At 38.3% G+C, this 24,450-nt stretch overlaps 1 protein-coding gene across 3 annotated transcripts in view; it reads left to right on the top strand.

Moving 5' to 3' along the window:
• The window catches only part of ITGB1 (integrin subunit beta 1), a 51,674-nt gene that overhangs the window by 11,258 nt on the left and 15,966 nt on the right, over positions 1–24,450 (top strand). For all 3 annotated transcript variants that reach the window (XM_039478902.2, XM_039478901.2, XM_074405252.1), the window contains exons 2-8: positions 10,333–10,399; positions 13,331–13,416; positions 15,686–15,908; positions 17,418–17,588; positions 19,850–20,088; positions 22,495–22,650; positions 24,225–24,320. In XM_039478902.2, the coding sequence (XP_039334836.1) occupies positions 10,333–10,399; positions 13,331–13,416; positions 15,686–15,908; positions 17,418–17,588; positions 19,850–20,088; positions 22,495–22,650; positions 24,225–24,320 (1,038 nt within the window). The remainder of the gene's footprint in view (positions 1–10,332; positions 10,400–13,330; positions 13,417–15,685; positions 15,909–17,417; positions 17,589–19,849; positions 20,089–22,494; positions 22,651–24,224; positions 24,321–24,450) is intronic.

Genomic DNA, 24,450 nt, shown 5'->3' with positions numbered 1-24,450 from the left:
ATTTAAATAATGAGATCTTTAAACTTTTCTTACTGTACTCAGGCTTTTAATCACACTTGGGTTCATATTCCAGCTCTGTCACTTAGATATCTGATACATGGTAAGTATGCAATCAATATTTGTTGACTTGAATTTAATTAATTGTATTGAACTAAAATGTGCCCTTGCAGAAAGATTTTTTTTATAGGGAGAAATCTTTTGTGTATTCTTTTTATTTGAGTTGGCTTTTGGGTACCTTATTTTTCAACTCTGAAATGAACATGTTATATTTTTTTTAAGGGAATTTTTTTCTAAAGTGTGATTGTTTAACTTCTACAAATATAGTGCATAAAATGTTTCTAAAGGTTGTATTTGTAAATGTAAAAGAAAATGCTAAATGATTTGTAACATTGTTAAAAAATTAATAAATAATGAGTGTGTATTTAAAAGTTTGAACAGGGTATAAAACCACACTTTTATGGATAAAGATTAGTTTACAGTGAAGATTAAAACAATTATACACTATTTTTGACAGTGGAAACAATTGCACGTATTTGGGTTAAGCACTAAAATGAGATTATTTGTGGGTGATGTTTAAGATTATTTATTGTTCAAGGAATGAATTATGACCCCTTAGATAAATTTTCATATGGCAAAAAATGACCTTAAGATGAAATTCTTTTATAGGAACAAGACACAAAACCTCTGTCTGTACTTATGAAATATGGCAATTAAAATAACTTTTCTTGGCCTCGATTAAGTTCAGATGTCCAAGAAATAAACTCATAGAACATTATAAGCCCTTTCCATTTCTGTGTTCTGAGTCAGTTCTAACACTAGAAGGGCATTCTAATTTTTGTATTTAAACAGTGATTAGGCTTTCAAAAAATTACAGTTTAATGAAGTCATGTCATAGTTTCTGGATTCAGATGGTCAGGTTTCAATTCCACCTGTGCAACTTTTGATTCCACCATTGCAGGTTGTTTTTGGTCTCTCTGTGGTTTTGTTTCCTTAGCTGTAAAACAAAGACACTATTCTCTATCTCATAGAGTTATCTGGAGGAGATAGATGCTATTATTTTATCATTATTATTATTATGTCCTCCAATATCTATTTGAAGGTGCTGAAATAAAAGTCTGATTTTTTAAAGTTCTAAATGAAATAACTTTTTGTTATGAATTACTTTAAATCATCAAAACTTAGTGTATTATACTTTTCTTGCCTGTGCCTAGTCTGGCCCTCTCAATTGAGAAATCAGTCTTTTTTTTTTTTTTTTTTTTCAGTAATCCACAGTGAGCAGCAGTCCCTGAACGAAATCATGTTGGTAGTTACGTTTGATTAATAAAACAAAGAATTCGTATTCTAGTCCTTTCAGGGCGATTTCCTTCCTCGTGATACAAGAACCTTGTCTTAGTCTTTGTGCTGTTACAACAGAATGCCGCAGAGCGGGTAATTTATACCATGGTTCTCGGGGCTGGGAAGTGTATTATCCGGTGTCTTCTTGCTGCATCATCTCATGGTAGAAGGTGGAAGGGCAAGAGCGTGAGAGAAGGGAAGAAGGCCAAACTCGGTCTTTAATCAGGCGCCCATTCCCCACTCCTATGGTAATATCATTAATCCATCCATGTGGGCAGAGCCCTCATGACCTAATGACCTCTTAAAAGTCCCAGCTGTCATCACTGCTGCTTTGGGGATTAAGTTTCCAGTGCGTGAACCTTGGGGTTACCTTCAAACCGTAGTAAACCTCAAAGGTTCCTCCCTATTTCTATTTGTATTGGGTATGTTATTCCCTCCCCACAATCTTCTTTTTAAGGGTCTCTGTGATATTAGTGTTTAGAATATTTATGTTTTGTCTGCCATGTTAATATAAAACATGTACGGTTTTGCTGCTTTTATTATTTCACAAATACATTTGTCAGGAATCTGATTGTTAGAAAGCATATTAAAGAGAATTCTACTTGGATGTGGAATCTATAATTCCTTTAAAAACACCTTGATTCATCTGGAAAGATGAATGAATTTTTGAAATATCTGCAGAAAAGGAAAATAAGTTGTCCCTCCCCCCCCCCCCCAAATACATAAGAACCATTTATTTATTGGCACTTGTATTTTAAGTACCTGGAAAAAAATAGGACCGGACAGATTTTTTTTTTTTTTTTATTCTTTGAGATGAAGTCTCCCTCGCAAGTTGGAGTGCAGTGGTATAATCAGGGCTCACTGCAGCCTCCACCTCCTGCTTCAAGTGATTCTCCTGCCTTAGCCTCCTGAGTAGCTGGGACTACAGGCACCTGCCACCATGCCTGGCTAATTTTTGTATTTTTATTAGAGACGGGGTTTCACCATATTGGTCAGGATGGTCTTGGACTCCTGACCGTATGATCTGCCTGCCTCGGCCTCCCAAAGTGCTGGGATTATAGACGTGAGCCACCGTGCCCGGCCCAGGACAGATTATTAAAGGCAATTTATAACAGCTTGTACAAGGCTTACTTCATTTGATTTAGCACCGAATAAAGTAAGATTAAATATGCCGTGGAAGATAGGGTTGGATTTTTCCTCCTTCTCTCATATGCCTTACTTCTCCTACCAGGTCATAGTACATCAACAGCCATCCTTGTTGCCCCACTGAGGAATCACTTTAGATTCCAGTTTTTAAATGGCTGCTCATATGACACCAGTAGAGTTCTTTCCCCTTAATATAAGGTGGCAGTGAATGCTGGCAGGTATAATTTCTTTGATTAGAAACAAGGAACTCCCTTCAGGAAACTCACTTTTTTGGTCTTTGCTAACCTATCATGTCATGTCTTTTTATTGGCACACCTGGGTACTAATTATGATGGATTGCTGTTTATGCAAAGAGAACATTCCCCAGGCATGCCCGATCTATTTATGAATGAAAAAGTACACTTATTTTGCATAATGCCATGAGTTTTCACTTTTATTTTTGGAAGGAGGGATATGATAACTTGTTATTTATCAGGGCAGATCATACATTTGGATCAAAAAGAGAAACTGGCAAGTAGATCCTAAAACACATTTCTTAACCCGAATAACATCTGAAAATAGACTTCAGTTATATTTTGTTGAAAATTTATTCAACTTTGGTGCTTCTCTAAGAACTTCTAATGTCATTTTTTGACAAAAATTATAACCCTCAATACGTATGTATTTTCAAGAGGAAAGTCATCTTAAAGTTATATTTTTCTATATGCTATTTGATAGAGAGAGAAAGAGACTCACTCTGTCTCCCAGGCTGGTCTTGAACTCTTTGCCTCAGTCAGTCCTGTTACCTTACTTAGCCCCTCCAAGTGCTGAGATTGCAGGCCTGAGCCACCATGCCTAGCAGCAAAGATTTTTGAGCATGGACTTTGTGCCAAGTATTTCTAGATGAGAACTACAAATAAGATACACCCAGGCCCTATTTCCTTGCAGCCTAGAATCCATCAGTGAAGACATGCTAGCAGATAGTTAGAAGTAAAATGAGTGTTATAGATGTGCCTGCATAAATTAAGTGTCCAATACTTGGTGGAGTCTCACCATTGCAGGCTCTCACTGTAATCTATTGCATCTTTCTAATTTTCTGCAACCCCGAAGCCCTACCTCTTTTCCTAGTAGTGGTTCTATTTCAGAAAAGACAGTCGTGCGTAAGTGAGCTCTCTCTGCTTTCTCACCTCCTGCTCTGCCTTAGAGGAGAGGTACCATATCTCTGCTTAGGGTGATCCACCCCCTTGGGGTCCAGATACCACCCTCTTTTCTCCAAGGAGGCCTGCCTTCATCACTTACCTTTTCTCTTTCCTGTGTCTTCACCTCTTCAAATTTGTCCCCAGCTCTCCTTTCTTCCTAAGTATTCTTTTCTTCCCAATTGCATCCATTTTCAGAATGTTGACACCTATATTATGACAACCCTCATGTCTGTGACTCTTAACTGACTTATCTCCTGAGATCCTGATTCACGTCTTAGCGTCCCAATAGGCATCTTCCCTAGACTTCACAATCTACCTTTCTATAACCTCGTTTTCTCCCCCAACCCCATTCTCCCTCTTACGTCTTCTTTATTTAAAAGTAAATTCCTTTTTCTTCTCCAAGTAACTAGCAGATGCCTCATTAGCTACCTTCTAATCATTGTTCATCATCTTGTTTGTTGCTGTTACCTGAATTTAGACATTTGTCACCTCTCACTTGAACCTTTGCAGTAAATTCCCTATTTGTCTTTGAGCTCCTGTCTTGCCCCCATCCTTTTCTCTACTGAGTTTCTGCCATGTATATGTAGACATGTTACTAGCCTGCCCAAATTTTTTCAGTTCTCTTCCTATTTATAGAATGGAATCTAAACTTTTTTAGCATGGATGGCATTTAAGGTTGTCTGTAATGTAGCTCCTCCTGCCTGCTTGGTCTTCCTTCCTGTTATTTCCAACTCAGTGTCTCAGAAATTCTTCAAGATTCCTTTTGGCCTTTTTGATATTTTAAGATTATAAGATAATCTAATTTATACTTAACGATAGAAAATTTTAAGGATAAAATAACCACTCATTCGACCAACAAGGTGTAGCTACAAAAACATATATTTTTCTAGTCTTTTTTTTTTCTATAAAGAGAGGGAAAAGTGAGACAGTTCCAATTTTGCGTTGCAGGGAGGTGTGCAAATGAATATGCTTAGAAATAAGATTAGGAAGGAGTTGTTACAATTCTTGGGACTTCATGGCTTTGTATGTGCAGACTTTTTGTCTGGAATATCTTCTTTCCACTTGTCTCCACACCCATCTCCTATGTGCCTTCAATTCTGGCTGAATCATTGCCATGTCCCTGGTGCCTCTAAACTGGTCCTTGAAACTATCGTAAACTAAACTGCCTCTAAACTGGTCCTTGAAACTATCGTATCACAATAATTGGTATTTTTGTTCTCGAACTGAAAGTTCCCTGAAGCAGTGACCCTTGTGTTTCCTGATATGGCTCAAAACCTGACAGAGTTGCTGCCTAAAGAGGAACCTCCAGAAAGACTGGGGGAAACCAGTGGACTCCAAGGGAGTAGAGTGTGTTAAACAATGGTAAATAGTGTTACATGTTGCTTTATGTCAATTCTTTGGTAGTAAACTCATGTATTTCTTCAAGTTCATATTGTAGTGAGTCAAAAAATTTATGAATGAATGAAGGCAGAGAGTAAGATAAGGCTCTTTTGGAAGAGTAGTTTCACATACATGCTCAGGCATGGACATCAGTTATATAGTTATGTACCACATAATGACGTTTTGATCAGTGACAACAATAACATGACAGTGGTCCCATACGTTTATAATGGGGCTGAAAAACACCTGTTGCCTGGTAATGTTATGTCATAGTGAAACACATTATTTACCTGTTTGTGGTGATGCTGGTGTAGGCAAATCGACTATGCTGCCAGTCCTATGAAAATATAGCATCTAAATTAACTACAGTATATAATACTTGATAATAAACAGCTATGTTACTGCTTTATTTACTGCATTATATTGTTTATTGTTATTTGAGAGAGTATTCTTATAAAAAAGGTTAAAATGGCCTCAGTCAGGTCCTTCAGGAAGTGGTCTAGAAAAAGATCTTTTGGGAGATGACACCTCCTTGTGTCATGGAGACAGGATGTGCAGGCCCAAGACAGTGACATTGATGGTCCTGATTCTGGGCAGTTGTGTAGGCCTAGGCTAATGTAGTGTGCGTATTTGTGTCCACAGAACTGTGATAGTAATGTCAGTAATGCCCTGTTCAGTGAGTGTTCTGTGCAGTGTACTTACTCGCCTCACTCACCCACCCAAAGCAGCTTCTAAGCTCTATTCAGGGTAATAGTGATGTACCAATTTTAAAATCTTTTGTACCATACTTTTTCTGTGCTTTTTCTATGCCTGGCTATGTAGATACACAAATGCTTACTGCAGCATTCCAGTTGCCTGCAGTTTTCAGGACAGTCGAGTGCTGGACAGGTGTGTAGCCTAGGAGCAATAGGCTATACCGTAGAGCAGGCGTCCCCAGACTTTTTACACACGGGGCCAGTTCACCGTCCCTCAGACCGTTGGAGGGCCGCCACATACTGTGCTCCTCTCACTGACCACCAATGAAAGAGATGCCCCTTCCTGTGCGAGGGGCCGGATACATGGCCTCAAGGGGCCGCAGTTTGGGGACGCCTGCCGTAGAGCCTGGGTGTGTAGGAGACCGGACCGTCTAGGTTTGTGTAAGTGCACTGCAGTGGTTCACAATGATAAAATTGCCTTCACATTTCTCAGAGCTCTTTCTTTGTTAAGTGACACACGAAGGTACTGGGTTGAGAAGAGGGAAGGTAGGTAGGAAATGGAGACCAGTGTAGACAACTATTTCTAGGTCTTTGATGATGAAGAGGAGACAAAACGTTGGCATTAGGACAGCATGTGAAAGGCCTCTTTCCCTGTTGTCCCCTCATAGTCTGTTTTATATGGAATGTCGTTGGGAGGAAATTCCTTCAAGTCCTTTTCTCAGCAAAAGAATCACCGGAGTCCAGGCCCCATGCTCAGAGACTGGATTTTAGGCCTGGTGTGGGCATCCAGGTAAACGCAATGCAGTTGTTTCCTAGGCCCACTTAGAGAAGTGCTGCCGGCCGGGCATGGTGGCTCAAGCCTACAATCCCAGCACTTTGGGAGGCTGAGGCGGGTGGATCACGAGGTCAAGAGATCGAGACCATCCTGGTTTTAACAAGGTGAATCACCGTCTCTACTAAAAATACAAAAATTAACTGGACATGGTGGTGCGTGCATGTAGTCCCAGCTGCTTGGGAGGCTGAGGCAGGAGAATTGCTTAAACCCAGGAGGCGGAGGCTGCGGTGAGCCGACATCACATCATTGCACTCCAGCCTGGGTAACAAGAGTGAAACTCCATCTCAAAAAAAAAAAAAAAAAAAAAAGAGAGAAGTGCTGCCCTGGGAGCTTTGCAGCATAGGACTCCAGGCGCCTGTTCCTTTCCCTTCGCCTTGCATGTGCAGTGGGTGCCCAGTACCGGCAGAAGGAAAGGCTGGCAGTGTTGCAAGAGAGGCTGCCTGGCCCTCTGCCTCCCCTTTCCTGTCCAGCTGTCTGTGGCTTGCCTCCTGGTCCTGTAGCTCTTCTGTGTTCTTAATTGACATCATCCTCTGGCCTTTCCCTTTCCTTGAGAGAAAGCTTGGCCTTTTACAGACATCATTATCCAATGGCAGTGCCTCTCTGTTTCTTGCCAGTGCCCCTCTAGTCACAGGAGCGTTGACATCTGTCCTTAAACTGGTTTCCAGCTGCTGGCCTTGTTCTCTCAGCTGTTCTTCAGCACTGAAGCCTTGTTTTGCCTGCTTCTGGGTTTGGAGCTCTTCCAGAGGCACCAGGGTTTCAGAAGGTTGATTTTTTTTTTGCCTTGTAAAGGTTTATAGAAGGAAAAGGACAGTGACATTTAAAGCTGTGTTTTAAAGCTGTGTGGCCTCGAATGTCAGGACACATGTTCTGTTACCTAATAGCTTCATCTTAGTGATGATTGTCTGAAATGTGTGATATGTTGACACATTTCTCAAAGCAGTCTCTAGGGATTATTAAACAGCCTGAGTTCGTATCCTGAAGAAACATGTATCTGTCCATATATGGAACAAGTATTTGTTCTGCTCCCTTTGTGTGGAAACGGCCTGCATGCTTCATTAATCACAGTAATGCATTTTCTCAGGAACTTTAATGTTCCAGGTGTCTGTAGTCATAGCTTTGGAATTGTGATAACATTAGTTGACTTGCTTAGGATTATAGTCTAATGGATTTATCACACATTAAACCTTTTAGGCAGGCCTTGAAAGGTGAATTGGTAGGCATTTCACACTTCTGTGACACTCAGATTTTGCTGGTCTCTTGGATATAGTCACAAGTGATATGTAAGCAAAACTGCAAGCTCAGGCATAACAACCTGCTTGGCTGAGCACGATTGCAGAAGTGGATGATTTTTCACGTTACTCTTAGCCCCTTTCTCTCGGGTGCTCAGAGCACAACTTAAAGCATTCTCTCTGAGGTAGGGGAATAGCATCCTGGAGTGTAAGCCATTGAAGATGGAGGTCTGTAAAAGAAATAGTGTTAATTTGGAATTCAGTGAACTGTTTTCTTATTAAAGGAAATTTACCAAGAAAAAGAATCGCACAGTTAAACTGTGCTACAGTTGTTTTCATTAAGAAAAGGAAGGGCTGGGCATGGTGGCTTACGCCTGTAATCGCAGCATTTTGGGAGGCCGAGGTGGGCGGATCACCTGAGGTCGTCAAGAGTTCAAGACCAGCTTGGCCAACAAGGTGAAACTCTGTCTCTACTGAAAATACAAAAATTATCCGGGCCTGGTGGTACACACCTGTAATCCCAGCTACTCAGGAGGCTAAGGCAGGAGAATTGCTTGAGCCTGGGAGGTGGAGGTTGCAGTGAGCCAAGATTGTACCACTGTACTCCAGTCTGGCAGACAGAGCAAGCCTCTGTCTTAAAAAAAAAAAAAAAAAAAAAAAAAAAAGAAAGAAAGAAGACTAACGTTTTGCAAAACAAATGGCCCTCATCTTTATATTATATATAACTTTATTATCTTCAGGTGAAACTGTTAGTATTATTTTTATGTTCCTCTCTTTTTTTCTTCTGCTGTCTTGAGAAAGTCAGTTTCTTCTCATCTTATTGTGTACTTTGCATCCAAAATTATTCTATAACTCTTTTAATGTTGCTGCATTTTATTATTGTATAGTCTAATAGTCCATAAACTTGATGCAGTTAGATTTCCCTATTATTGGATATAGGATATTTACATTTTTTGCTCTTGTGAATATACTAGAGTACTGTAACGAATGTGTGTGTGTGTGTGTGTGTGTGTGTGTGTGTGTGTGTGTGTCACCTTTTATGTATTGACTTATTTTCTTAGAGTGATTCCCAGTAGCTGGATTACTAGAGGATAGGATTTTTTTAAATGGGTTTTGATGTAAATTGTCAAATTATTTCCCAAAAAATTGTACCAGTTCACAGAACTACCAGTTGGTTTCTTGCGGCCATCTGCTATCGGTTTGTTGGGTTAAAAAACTTTCTATTTTCACTTGTGAAGGGACAGATATTTATATGTAATTATTAGACTGGCTGCCAGTCCAACAGCAGTAAGTAGTTAAGGGATCAGGTCAGCAACCAGTCGCCATAGCCATCTTTGACCAAATCAAAGATATAGATTCATATCAGTGTGAAAGCTTTGATTCAGGGAAAATACTTACATATATACGTAATAGTAGGAAATTAGGATAGTTACGTTTAATATGTAGAATATTGATATTTTTGTTAGAAGTTCTAGAAGACAAGACTTCCAGTTTTGTCTTATGCCCTCTTTTTTTTTTTTTTTTTTTTTTTTTTTTTTTGGCGGGAGGGTGGGATTCTGGACACTCTGGGAAATTAAAGTGAATATTTTACTAATTCCATGCACAGAAGTTGATTTTCTTTTCTTTTCTTTTCTTTTTTTTTTTGACCTGGAATCTAGCTCTGTTACCCAGGCTGGAGTGCAGTGGCAGTATCTCAGCTCACTGCAACCTCTGCCTCCTGGGTTCTTGTGATTTTCCTGCCTCAGTCTCCTGACTAGCTGGGACTGCAGGCACACACCACCATGCCCAGCTAATTTTTGTATTTTTAATAGAGCTGGGGTTTCACCATGTTGGCCAGGCTGGTCTCAAAACTCTTGACCTCAAGTGATTTGCCTCCCTCAGCATCCCACAGTTCTGGGAGTACTGGTGTGAGCCACTGCTCCTGGCAGAAGTTGATTTTCTTAAAAAAGAGAGGTAATAGGAGATCAAGTTCAAAAGTCTATATGGGGTCTTATACAGGATGTTGGTCTTAGCCTGAGGAGAAATAAAAACTGATGAAGCATTGTTAGCAGGGGGATGACTTGATCAGGTTTTTGAAAACTAATGTTCAGCATTAAGGTAACTGAGGCATCTGGATATGCTGATTTGGGCCCCTGGGAGCCACAGGAGATCATGGAGATAGAGATTGAATGGGCTGAGATTTTAGTAGCTTTTATGGTGTTGAGGAATACCTAACATTCCGTTGTTTTTTTTTTTTTTTTTTTTTTTTTTTTTAAGCACTGTCAATGTTAAAATATATTCGGTTTGCTTTAGAGAAAGGCATGAATGGGTTCTGGGGCTCTGGTATGGAAGTTATTTTTGCAGTGTAGGTGCAAGGTGAGGGAACCAGCTGTGGGGGGAGATTGGCAAGGGTTTGTGGAAAGGGACCGGAGTGAAATAGTTTGAGAGACATCATATTTGTAAGAGCAACAACATAAGGTATGGGGGAATACTTTCTATTCAATGCATTTTCTCATTTTCTTTATTATTAATATGAGGCATATTTTATATTTCAGATGAATTTACAACTGATTTTCTGGATTGGACTGATCAGTTCAGTTTGCTGTGTGTTCGGCCAAACAGGTAAAAACCAAAAGTTTTCTTAGTTGTCTTTTTATTTCTTTATCTTGTGTCACTCACTCTGTGACCGGTCAGGTTCATGGGAGAACCTAAGTCGTACCATAGTGCACCTTCTGGAGGCCCTGCAGTGGCCCCATCTCCCTCAGAGAAAGGGCAGGATCCCTCATGGTCAGGCTCCCCCCACCCCTGCCACCCAGGATGATGGGAGGCAGGTTGACTGGTGAAGTACTAAAATGGTAGGGATTGAATACAGTGCATGAAGATCTTTTGAGAATGTGACAGTGAGTAAGTGAACAGAAGGAAGGCAAAGGCATGTACATTTAGAGGCAAATAAAGTAAATGTTTAGAATGGAAGATTATGAGCTGCCCATTATTATCTAAAAAGTGAAAAACAGAACAGTTGACTTTCTAGAAGACATTCTCACTCTTTAATCAAAAAGTCTGGCAAAACATTGGCATCATCTAGGAGTGCAGTGAAAATAAAGCTGAAAATATATTTAACCCTTCTATAAAGATGTACTTACATATCTGGAATAATGGGTACTCAGTTCTGTCCTCCAAATCATGTAAAAGTACACTGCATAGAGCAGTTTGATACCAAGATTAGAAGGACTTACTACAAGTAGTAAAAATGAAGCAGGAGACCATAAAAGTATTGATAAATTTAAATTACAAAAAATCAACAAGAACAAAAACATTATGTGGCAGAACATCATAAACAAGATGAGAAACTAAACAGAGGTTCAACTTCATTAATGTGTGTAGAAATCCAATAAAAACTGAGAAACAACAATTTGCAAAAGACATAACAGAAAATTATAAAAGAAATGGTTAGTTGTAAAACCTGAAATTGATAGGCTTGACCACTGAATTGATATTCTAATTTACACTTACTTGTTAAATCAGCAACAGTTTTTTTTTTAATATTAAGCACTTTATTTTGTTGGGAGTGTGGTAAAATGGTATTTGTACACTGCCATTTTGTGGGAGATTGTATGTGTTGCCCTATGGGATCCATGGGGAATTGGTTCCAGAACCTTCTTCAGATACCAGAATCCACAAATGCTCAAGTCCCTAATATAAAATGGTATGATATTTGATATAACCCACACATACCATCTTGTGTAGTTTAAATCTTCTCTAGATTACTTATAATACCTAATACAATGTAAATGTTGTGTAAATAGTTCTTATACTATATTGTTTAGGAAATAATGACAAGAAGAAAAGTCTGTACATGTTCAGTACTGACCCTTTCTTCCCCCCAAACCTTTTTGATCTGTGGTTGCTTGAATCCACTGATTTGGAAACACAGATACAGAGGGTCAATTGTATGTTATTTTTGGATAGAAATTAGTGTGTATTGAGAATTCTAGAAATGTTAATATACTCTTCAACTTAGTATTCTTTTGGAATTTGTTGCAAGGAAAGAATCAGATGTGTACTAAGGTTTATATGTAAGAATGGTCATCAGTGTGTGTGCATGTAGTACAGTATGTGTATATGTGTACTTGGGGCGTTTGTATGTGTATGTTAGCAAGCATGTGTGAACTGTGGACACATACATTTGGAAACAATCTAAATTTGTCCAGCATTAAATAGGGTACACTCATATATTAAAATATTACATAATCATTAAAAGCTAGATTTAAAAATATAATTTGTAATGACCAGAATAAAACACTTAGGATAAGGTATTAAAAACAGTGTATATAACTATGTTAACTGTATATATAAAGTGTGTCTTCAGTTTCATGTAAATAATACATCTGCTAATACATATATGCTTGCTTCGTTGCTATTTATCTGTGTAGGAAAAAGACTGGAAAGAAATGTTAGCAAAAATGTTAGCAACAGTTTTCTTTTAGTTAAGATTTAGTTTGTTCTTTAGTTCTTAGTAAGTTTTAGTTTGTTCTTTATGCTCTTATGTGTTTTCCAGATTTTGTATAAGAAGCATATGCTGAGTCTGTAATCAGTAAAGTTAGGTTGGAGACAGTCCGTAGTAGTGCTTACCAAGTAGAAGGCATACTCTTCCTTAGGTTGATGCAAAGAAACATAAAACATACTTTGAACATAGAGCTTGAGAAATAATGGGATTATGGATTAGATGAATATGGACTTTCCAATTAGTTAGCATACTGAAAACGAAGGGAAAGCCCTTAAGATTCTTGTGGGTATGGTGAAATGAGTTAAATGACAAGAACTTTACCCAGTTTTTAAAAAACTCATGACATTTTTGGCAACTGAGAATGATAAATTCTGAATTATGCCTTTGAAAAAAAGGATTTAGTGTTTGATACAGAAGACAGGGAAGATAACTGTGTCTCTATGTGGCTTTCAGTGCCAAGGTGATCCAAAATCATGGTGTCACATTTCACATTGTTCTCACTTATTTGTGGGAGCTAAAAATGAAAACAATTGAACTCATGGAGATAGTAAAAGGATGGTTACAAGAGGCTGGGAAAGGTAGTGAGAGGGTGAGGAGGAAATCAGGAGTGTTAATGGGTGCCAAAAAATAGAAAGAATGAATATGACCTGGTGTTTGGTAGCACAACAGGGTGACTATAGTCAATAATAATTTAGTTGTATATTTGAAAATAACTAAAAGAGTGTAACTGGATTCTTTGTAACACAAAGGATAAAGGCCGGAGGGGATGAATACACCGTCTACTATTGAACGACTGTTATGCATTGTATGCCTGTTTTATATCCCATTTACTCCATACATGTGTATACCTGTTTACCCACAAAAATTAAAAATTAAATTTAAAAATGCTGCTCTCTTTGGGGAAGGTCTAGTTTAGATGCTATCTAGGTCATAGTATTCATATTTGACATTTACATATATTGCATTGTCATTGTGATCCTGATTTTTCACTATTTTTCTCTCTGACATTTCAAGTAAAATACTCTGTTCTTTCTTCTTTCTGACAGATGAAAATAGATGTTTAAAAGCAAATGCCAAATCATGCGGAGAATGTATACAAGCAGGACCAAATTGTGGGTGGTGCACAAATTCAGTAAGTAAGCTGTTCCTCAAGTCCTTTCCATTTGTTCCCTGGTCGTTTAGTGTGGCTCAGTGCTGTATCCTTGGGAAGTACAGATTAATTTTTATGTAAATCAATACTTACACAGTAGCTGCTAGGCATAGGTGGCTATCGAGGACTTTAATAAATTAGAATTGCTCTAAGTTTTGGAGAAATGCAAGATTTCAAAGACTTAGTATTAAAAAATGGTGAAATGATAATTTTTGTATATTTTAAAATGTTATAAGTATTAAAATTAATTTCCTCTTTTTTGTGTGTGTGGCTGCTAAACAGTTATAAAATACATATATACGTAGCTTACCTTTGTGGCACATACTATATTTTTACTGGAGAACTTTCAAAGAAATCCTAGTCATTTAGTTTGACTGTTTTAGATTTCCCCTTTTTTGTGGGTAGGTATAAATTAACCTTCCGAATTATATTTGAGTTAATCTACTAGAATTGATTTGCATCCAATATAAGTTCTTTGAGGTTAATGAGGGTTTGGATTTTATTCACTTTTGTCATCTCTATATTTTTCCAAATATGGTGCCTTCCACAAAGCCCACTAAATATTCAATGAGTCGATGAATTAGTGAATGAGTAAGTCAGAACAGTAGGCAAGGAAAAGTCATTTTGAGGTTGTATAATTTATCACAGGATGGATAACTAATATCAGAAGGTCAAGGGGTTATTTTTTTTTTAATTAATTTTTTTCTTGAGATGGAGTTTTGCTCTTGTTACCCAGGCTGAAGTGCAATGGCACAATCTCGGCTCACCGCAACCTCCGCCTCCAGGGTTCAGGCAATTCTCCTGCCTCAGCCTCCTGAGTAGCTGGGATTACAGGCATGTGCCACCATGCCCAGCTAATTTTTTGTATTTTTAGTAGAGACGGGGATTCACCATGTTGACCAGGATGGTCTCGATCTCTTGACCTCGTGATCCACCCGCCTCAACCTCCCAAAGTGCTGGGATTACAGGCGTGAGCCACCGCGCCCGGCTGGAGCATAATTGTTAAGATTAAGGCTTTCTGAATATATTCAGCGAAATTTTATTTGGGTGTCATGAACGTAAAGTTTCCTGGATTGGTTATTATTTAGAAATGTGTAATTCATCAGGATCTTGTGTTTTGATAGGTAGTAGTTTAGGTTTAATCAATTAAAGTGTGCAACTTTGAATTATCTGATTCTTGATATTCCCTTGCAATTGTTGATTACATAAATACTCTCATTAGTGTGATATTTCTCTTAAAACTTCCTGTATAAAAACTACTGTGTATTTTTTAATTGAAATATCTTCACTTACTGTTATTTTCTACAGCACCATTAAATGGATATTTAATATATAAATACTATATATAATGTCACTGTTTTCCCCCATTTTCATGTTTCATGAAACACCTTTATTCAAAGTCTTCATATAGATCTTTAACAGCACTGTTTTTGTATTCACTAAAGTACTTTTCAGTTATCTGATTAAATTTTTATTTCTGCCTAGGTTGTTTGAGGATAGCACATTTAAAATCTCTGTCTTTTCTAGAAATTTTACTACTACAAATAGCCATTCATGTGCTATTACGATCTTATTTTTCTTTTTTGCAATTTATCTGCCATTAGGACCTTTATCCTTGTCATATAATTACTATTTTGCTTTTTAAATTTTTTAAAAAAATCTATTTACAATAATAGCTAATACTTGAAGTTTTTCAAACCTGTGGGAATACTTAATCTGTGCTAAATTTCGTTTTCTTCTTTTTAAAAATGCCATAATTAATTGAGTTTTTTTTTTTTTTAAAGCTCATCTGTTTTCCCTAAACACTGTGTTGTTCAACATATTGTGACGGGGAGGGAGAGTGCCATGTAATACGAGAGGCTTTGTAAGGACTTTTCTAAAGAAATCTCGGAGAAATGGTCTGATACCTGGGTTATATGTATATATTATTAGTAGCTATTAACCATGCTCAATTAGTGATTTCACTGAAGATTGCTTTAGATACTCTGAATTACAAAATAAAGCATTTAATATGTACACTTGGGTCAGTTCTGGGAAAGGTATTACTTTTCTTTGAAATGATTGTTTTTAAACAAGAATACTTCTTGCAGTTTGGATAAAGTGAGCATTTTGTTTCAAAGGCAGAACTGAGGTACATTAGATGTGATTTAATATTTTGCAACTTAATTGCTTATTTGCAATCATTACGTAAAAAGGTTTGGCCATTACACTTCTTATTTATACTTATACCTGTGTTTTATATGTCATTTAGACATTTTTACAAGAAGGAATGCCTACTTCTGCACGATGTGATGACTTAGAAGCCTTAAAAAAGAAAGGTTGCCCTCCAGATGACATAGAAAATCCCAGAGGCTCCAAAGATATAAAGAAAAATAAAAATGTAACCAACCGTAGCAAAGGAACAGCAGAGAAGCTCAAGCCAGAGGATATTACTCAGATCCAACCACAGCAGTTGGTTTTGCGATTAAGATCAGGTATGGAAGCCCAGTGCTATGAATAACCTCTGTGTCTACTTGAGGCATTTGACACCAGCTTTATGCAAATCTGACCAGTTTCTGTTGAAGGCTCGTTTTTACATGTGGACTGGCACTCAAAAATATGAACTTGGTTAAATTTTAGAAAACTTTATGCAGATACAGCAGTTGTAAGACACATAAACTTGGAATGATATTAAATGTTGCCTAATGTTGAAAGTAAATTTTGTTAAAGATTCAGAAATTATGAATTAGAGTTAGTGAGTTTTAAAAATGAAAGTGTCCATCCTCTAACTACATAATATATTATAAAATCAACATTTTAACCTATGTTTTTTCTTTGTATTTGTTTAGTATTATTAAGCTGTTAAGGTTTTTGTAAGTATGTCTGTCAGTCCCACATCTAAAAATGAATTTTTAAAAAAAAGGCCTCTTCATCTCTTTTCTGATTTCCAGCCTTTCTTGTCAGAAGAATGGTGAGTGGCCCTGTCCCCTGACTTCCCTCCCGGCCCCTCCTCAGCCAGATCAGGCCTCGCCTCCTCATCCTGCTCCACCATTACCTTCAGCCCGCAGACCTAGGAGATCCTTGTCAGGGCTTTTTTTTTTTTTTTTTTTTTTTTTTTTTTTTTTAAAAAAAACCCTTCTGTACCGAGTGTCACTTTGTACTTTTTGAAGTGCTCTCGCCTTGATCAGTGATACCCTCCTGGTATTTTTCCTTGTGTCTCTTGCCATTGCTTTCCAGGCCCCTTTTTGTGTCTTTTTTCTTTCTCAGTTTTTGTAGTCCACCTGCATGTCAGTTTTCCTCTCATGGCTTTAAAACCAATTGTATGCTGTAGCAACACAGACTTTTTTTGAGCTCCAAACCCGTTTCTCCAGCTGCCTATTAGAAATCTATATAGAGAAAACTACAAGTTATAATTACATTTTCATCCAAACCTTCTTTCTCCTATATTTTCTGAGTAGATTATGTTAACATCTCTTGTATCTGTCTCATCTCCTTCATCATCTCTCTCTGGATTTCTTTTGTAGATCAGTCTCTTTGCCTCAATAATTTATTTTTAAACTTCCAAGTTTTCTAAAGCGAAAATCGGATCATGTTATTCACTTTCAGAGAGCATCATCCCATTACACACAGAACAGAGTTCACAACCTCGGTGTCTAGGAAGTCAGTTGTACCCTATATGTGTTCTGCTTTGCCCTCTCCAGACTAATTTATGGTGTTCTATTTGTTTTCTTCTGTTATAAACCGACTTTTTGTTTGTCTTGTCCACTGTGGATTGGGGATGTCTTTTTTTATTTTTGCATCCTGAAGTCCTGGTGTTTCAAGTATTTGTTTAATGAAATTGAGTTCATACCCATTGAGTTACTTACAGAATTCCCAGGTTTTTATAAAAATGAGGACAACGTGTTTTATTGTGTTTACCATGTAAATCACATTTATTTGATTTTTCTCATTTGCATTTGACTGCCGGCAGGCAAGTTTTATTTTCTAATCTTTTGTCTAATTAGGGGAGCCACAGACATTTACGTTAAAATTCAAGAGAGCTGAAGACTATCCTATTGACCTCTACTACCTTATGGACCTGTCTTACTCAATGAAAGATGATTTAGAAAATGTAAAAAGCCTTGGAACAGATCTGATGAACGAAATGAGGAGGATTACTTCTGACTTCAGAATTGGTAGGAATGTTGGGAACATTGATCATTTTCATTTATTAAGTCTTAGCAATTCTCAAAGGTGGTTTTATGTTTTCTTCCTTTGTCCCTCACGATGTACTTGTGAGATAAACATGCCAGTTTTTAGCCTTTTGTGAGTGGAAACTGATATTATAGTCACATGTTTAGTAATCCTTCTTGCCACCTTGTTCCTCTGTCATGGGGTGCTACTGTTTGACACAGATTATACCTCATAGATAATGACTTGCATGCTTGTTTTCACAGGAACTTGTTCATTTATCTTATGGCTTATTTTATTTTAAGATGGAATTTCACTCTTGTTGGCCAGGCAGGAGTGCAATGGCGCGATCTCAACTCACTGCAACCTTCAACCTCCTGAAGTGATTATCCTGCTGCAGCCTCCTGAATAGCTGGGATTACAGGCGTCTGCCACCACTCCCAGCTAATTTTGTGTATTTTTAGTAGAGATGGGGTTTTACCATGTTGGTCTGGCTGGTCTCAAACTTCTGACCTCAGGTAATCCACCTGCCTCGGCCTCCCATAGTACTAGGATTACAGGTGTAAGCCACCACGCCTGGGCCTTTTGACTTATTTTATAAACGTGTTGAGTACCCAGATTTTATCTAATTACTAATTAGTGTGACTGTACCTGCCTGTATAGTCTCATGTCACCTTAGACCCAGATTTTCATGTGATGATGATCCACTCTCCAAACTTTATTTTCCCCATTTCATGCATCCTCAGCTTAACCTTGTTTTTGCCTCCTTCTCTCCACTCCTATTCCTGCAGAGGTTTACCTACAGAATAGTAGAAAGATTTGACAGTCATGAGGCCTATAGCTGCCTTTCAAAAATTAGCTCTATTTTAGTGGAAACAAAAAATAGCACTTGCTTAAAATATTCTTTTATTGAGTAAGCATAATTCAAGGACCATGGTAATAGGAAGCTCTTCCCAAATTAATCTTTTTAAAAATGGCCAGGATTCTAGAATATTCATTTATTCATTTTTTCAACATGCCATTATTGATGGCTGATATGCCAAGAAAATGAATGTGAGTTATTTTTAAAGTAGGGAGGCAAAATATAAAGGTTGACTTAGGACTTAGTCTGTTTGCACAGCTGTAAAAAATACTGTTAAACTGAGTGGCTTATGAAAAACAGAAATTTATTTCTCATAGCTTTGGAGGTGAGAAGTCCAAGATCAAGGCAGATTCAGCATCTGGTGAGGGTCCTCTTCTGGGTTCATAGATGATACTTTCTTGCCATGTACTCACATAGCAGCAGGGGGGGACAGCAGCTCTCTGGGGCTTCTTCGATAAGGTCACTGTGGTAGCCTCTTCTTAACATTGCTATAAAGAAATATCTGAAGGCCGGGCATGGTGGCTCAAGCCTGTAATCCCAGCACTTTGGGAGGCCCAGGCGGGTGGATCACGAGGTCATGAGATCAAGACCATCCTGGTCAACATGGTGAAACCCCGTCTCTACTAAAAATACAAAAAATTAGCTGGGCATGGTGGCGCGTGCCTGTAATCCCAGCTACTCAGGAGGCTGAGGCAGGAGAATTGCCTGAACCCAGGAGGTGGAGGTTACGGTGAGCCGAGATCGCGCCATTGCACTCCAGCCTGGGTAACAAGAGCGAAACTCTGTCTCAAAAAAAAAAAAAAATCTGAGACTGGGTAGTTTATAAAGAAAAGAGATTTGATTGGCTTAGTAAGACTGAGCACACTGTCCTGCAGGCTCTACAGGAAACATGGCACTAGCATCAGCAAGCTCAGGAAACTTCTAATCATGGCAGACGGCAAAGCGGGGAGCAGGTTTCTCACATGGTAGGAGCGGGAGCAAGAGGTAGGGGGAGGTGTCATACAATTTTAAACACCAGATCTCGTGAGAACTCACTATGGTCAGAACAGCATGAAACCATGAGGGATCCGCCCCTATGACCCAGATACCGCTCCCCAGGCTGCACCTTCAACATTGGGGATCACATTTCAGCATGAGACTTGGGCAGGGACAAGTACCCAAACTGTGTCAGTCACTAATCTCATTCATGAGGGTTCTGCCCTCATGATGTAATCACCTCCCAGGGGACCCACTTTCTAATACCATCATGTTGGGAATGAGGTTTTCAAAGTAGGAATTTTGGGGTAACACAGACATTCAGTCCATAATCACTTACATGTAGATTAATTTTTTAAAAAATGCAAATCTCTTTCCATCCATCCATCCATCCATCCATCCATCCATGTACCATTTTTTTCTTTACAGGATTTGGCTCATTTGTGGAAAAGACTGTGATGCCTTACATTAGCACAACACCAGCTAAGCTCAGGAATCCTTGCACAAGTGAACAGAACTGCACCAGCCCATTTAGCTACAAAAATGTGCTCAGTCTTACTAATAAAGGAGAAGTATTTAATGAACTTGTAGGAAAACAGCGCATATCTGGAAATTTGGATTCTCCGGAAGGTGGTTTTGATGCCATCATGCAAGTTGCTGTTTGTGGAGTAAGTGCATTCATTTCTTATAAGGGGATATTGTTTTCTTATGTATGTGAATTTTAAGTGTGATTTTACTATGTTAGTAGAAAAAGTGACCTTAATTTTCATACATTTGATTTTCTTAGGGAAGTAATTTAAGTAATCCCATAAATTGCCTCTATACAAGTGCTTTATAAAAGCATATTTAATCTTTATGCAAACCAGGCAGTTAATTTATTCATGTAGGCTCGTTTTTTTCTTGGGAGACAGAGTCTCGCTCTGTCGGAGTCTCGCTCTGTCGTCAGGTTGGAGTGCAGTGGTGCAATCTTGGCTCACTGCAATCTCTACCTTGCAGGTTCAAGCAGTTCTCCTGCCTCAGCCTCCCAAGTAGCTGGAAATACAGGTGTACGCCACTATGCCCAGCTAATTTTTGTATTTTTAGTGGAGAAGGGGTTTTACCATATTGGCCAGGATGGTCTTGATCTCTTGACCTTGTGATCTGCCCACCTCGGCCTCCCAAAGTGCTGGGATCACAGGCGTGAGCCACGACGCCTGGCCTCATGCAGGTTTTTAAAAGCCGGAATGCTAACCATTTGAAACAGTGGGACAACCTCACTGTACTGTAGCTGGTGGTCTGGATTTGAGAAAAGCCCAGGTGTACTAACTTTCTGGCTTTGTACCAGAGATGGAATTGATGTTATTATCTGAGGCATCATCACCAGGAACCTTGGAACTGCTCAAAGGGAGAATATCTTGTATTATTTTTCTTTGGTCAGTTTTCTTCTCACTGTCTTCAAAAGATACATCTTTCTCTTGTGTCTTAGTAATTCAAAAAGGAAGAATTTTTAAGCCCTAGTTTGTAAGCTATATGAATAGATGTATTTTGAGAAGTGATATAATACTTGTAATTTTAATTGTAAGATCTTCAGTAGCAAGCCCATCCCTGTTGGACCAGTAATTGGCATTTTATGATCCATGTAGCAGCTGCCTACTTTGAGATGACACTTTAATGATGTGGCTGAGGGTGAAACTAGGAAACATCATGAGATCAAGTTTGTCCTGAGTACCTACTGTTGTCTCATTTTTGTTCCGTCCAGTGCCCCCATTCTCTAGATTGCCTTCTTTGATTTTAGAGGCCTCTTAAATGGTTATTTTTCAGTCAGTTTTTGCCAAGGTGCTGATTGATACTCAATAAGTGAAGGAATGTGCATAATAATTTTTCTGTTGCCATTGATGCTGGGCAATTTACTTAGCCTCTCTAGGGTTGTTTTCTTCCCTTTAAGAAGGGATGATAATAGTGTTGACCTCACAGGGCTTTTGTTAAGTTAAAATGCAGCAGTTTCCATAAAGTACCAATGAGCATTCAGCAAATACTGATTCCTATATTGTTGTTACTTTTGACTTTTGACTGGAGTGGTTGCAATTTAAGGTTAGTCCCTGTGTTATAGCGGAAGCAAGTAGCATTCCAGGTAGTGCCTGGCCTTACACCTGTTTTACTAGCCATTGATTTGTGAACCTGTTAGCAGCTTGTTAGCAGAGTGTTCTCTGGGCTGCCTCCAGCTAGGCTTTAACCTGTGGGGTCAAACAAGCCGGAGCACCTTTGGTTGTGGCTATTTTTCTGTGTTGGTCATGCTGATCCATGTCTCTAGATGCAAAAGAGACAGACATTCCACTTTTGGAAAATTGCCAGTGTGAATAAATGTGATTCCTACCTTAAAGGACTTTACAGTCTTATGAAGGTATGAACAGATATATTAAGTAAATTAACTAAAGAAACTAAATTACTATAATTATATAATTTATAATTATAAAATTGCCATAGTGAGAAGAGGATTTTACTGTTACTTTAAATTGTTTATTGGAAAAGGTCCAGAATAAAGTAAATGAGCAGTTAAACAGTACTGACTGAGAAGTTCGAATGGGTGAAATTATCATTAAACAAGATAATAATTTCTGTTATTAAAAAGGGAAGCCTCATATGGTGGGCTGATAAAGAAGGCATAGCAGAGATAGGGGGATGGGGACAAGACAGCAGCAGTGGGGTAAGGTAAGGATATGCTGAGACACATTTATTTATTCAGCAAACGCTCAAGTGCTTACTGCTTGCTAAGCAGTGTGCAGGCATGCTAGCTCCTGGAGAGTTGATGATAAGCACCACCACCACCACCACCACAACAACAACAACAAAACAGCTTTTAAAAAGAACAGAGATATGGATGGTCAGGCAAGATACAGTTGTACATGGGATGGAAGAGCTTCATTCAGTGGGCTTTGTGCATTTCTCAGCAAGATAATTAGCATTGTGTAGAGAGAAGATACAGAGAAAATACAGAATTAGGTTAAAAATACAATGGTAGCCTGTATGAAAATTAAAGGATTTTTGTTGAATTACTGTGAATAGTGTTTTAAAATTAAAATCCTTTTCTTTTCAAGTCACTGATTGGCTGGAGGAATGTTACCCGGCTGCTGGTGTTTTCCACAGATGCCGGGTTTCACTTTGCTGGAGATGGGAAACTTGGTGGCATTGTTTTACCAAATGATGGACAATGTCACCTGGAAAACAATATGTACACAATGAGCCATTATTATGTAAGTGCTTAGTTCCTTACACAGCAAATGTGTTTATGTTGGATTTTAATGTTTAATACCCAGAGTTTATGGGTGACTGGCTTGGGGTTTCTCAGTTTGACGATTTTGCTATTTTGGTAAGTAGGAGTCCTGATTAAAACATCTGGAGACAATAGATGCTGTAGAGGATGTGGAGAAACAGGAACACCTTTACACTTGGTGGGAGTGTAAATTGGTTCAACCATTGTGGAAGACAGTGTGGCGATTCCTCAAGGATCTAGAAATAGAAATTCCATTTGACCCAGCAATCCCATTACTGGGTATATACCCAAAGGATTATAAATCGCTCTATTATAATAAAGACACATGCACACGTGTTCATTGTGGCACTGTTTACAGTATCAAAGACCTGGAACCAACCCAAATGCCCATCGATGATAGACTGGACAAAGTAAATGTGGCACATACATACCATGGAATACCATGCAGCCATAAAAAAGGATGAGTTCGTGTTCTTTGTAGGGACATGGATCAATCTGGAAACCATTACTCTCAGCAAGCCGACACAGGAACAGAAAACCAAACACTGCATGTTCTCACTCATAGGCGGGTGTTAAACAATAACACTAGGACACAGGGAAGGGAACATCACACACTGGAGTCTGTTGTGCAGGGGTTAGAGGAGGGACAGTGGGGGGCGGGGAGGTTGGGGAGGGATAACATTGGGAGAAATGCCTGATGTAGGTGACGGGGTGATAGATGCAGCAAACCACTATGGCATGTGTGTATCTGTGCAACAGTCCTGCAAGATCTGCACATGTACCCCAGAACTTAAAGTACAATTTAAAAAAAAAGAAAAGAAAAGAAAGCACGGGAAAGCTAACGTTGCTGTTTGTGAAGCTGCGGCTTTGTATTTGCTTCCTTCTGCTCAGACGAGGGCTTCACTGGGGTGGGAAAGGGATGCCTACATGCCACTTTCACTCCTTGCCTCAACTCCACTCCACAGCAGTACTATTTCTAAATAAATAGCACAGTCAGTACTATTTCTAAATAAGTAGTTTATCTAGTCTCATACTCTTAGACGATTTTTAAAAGCAGTCACTTGGCCTTTATTGAAAATAATTATTGGCAAATCATTCAAGTTCTAAAAGAAATCCAAATGGTGAATTTTGGTCTTTTCTTAAGTTGTAGATAACAGAATATTTAGTTATTCTTTAATCTCATTGTCCTTGTATTTAATATACATAGATAATTTTACTATTTAAAATTTTTTGCATATGGAAATTTTTGTTCATACATGAAGGTACAGAGAAGAGGATTAGCAATTCACATACACACTGTTCCCTTCAGCAGTTATTTACATATGATACTGTTATTTAAAAGTAGTCTGATAATCTATTTATATATATAAAATCTAGTTATATATATGCAGCTAGATGTAGTCTTAGCTATATATAGATTACTTATGTAATCTAGTTATGTAAAGCAGTCTTGTAATTGAGTTACGTATAATCTTGTATGTATGACTAGATTGAAAATTGGAATAGGTTATAAGGGTGTATTTACGTACTAAATTGTATTACTTGATTTCTTAGGATTATCCTTCTATTGCTCACCTTGTCCAGAAACTCAGTGAAAATAATATTCAGACGATTTTTGCAGTTACTGAAGAATTTCAGCCGGTTTACAAGGTAAATGTGTGAGATAAAAATAACAAAATCCTAAGTATTTTTTGTTGAGTTGTTAAAGACAAATCATGTTAGAATTGAAATGTGGGAAGTTGCAACCAGATAGGCAAACTGGATTTTACAAAAATGGTTT

The sequence above is a fragment of the Saimiri boliviensis genome, chromosome 8, assembly GCF_048565385.1.
Source record: "Saimiri boliviensis isolate mSaiBol1 chromosome 8, mSaiBol1.pri, whole genome shotgun sequence".
Lineage (NCBI taxonomy): Eukaryota > Metazoa > Chordata > Mammalia > Primates > Cebidae > Saimiri > Saimiri boliviensis.
The sequence above is the reverse complement of the archived record's forward strand: the minus strand, read 5'-3'. Positions and strand labels throughout refer to the sequence as shown.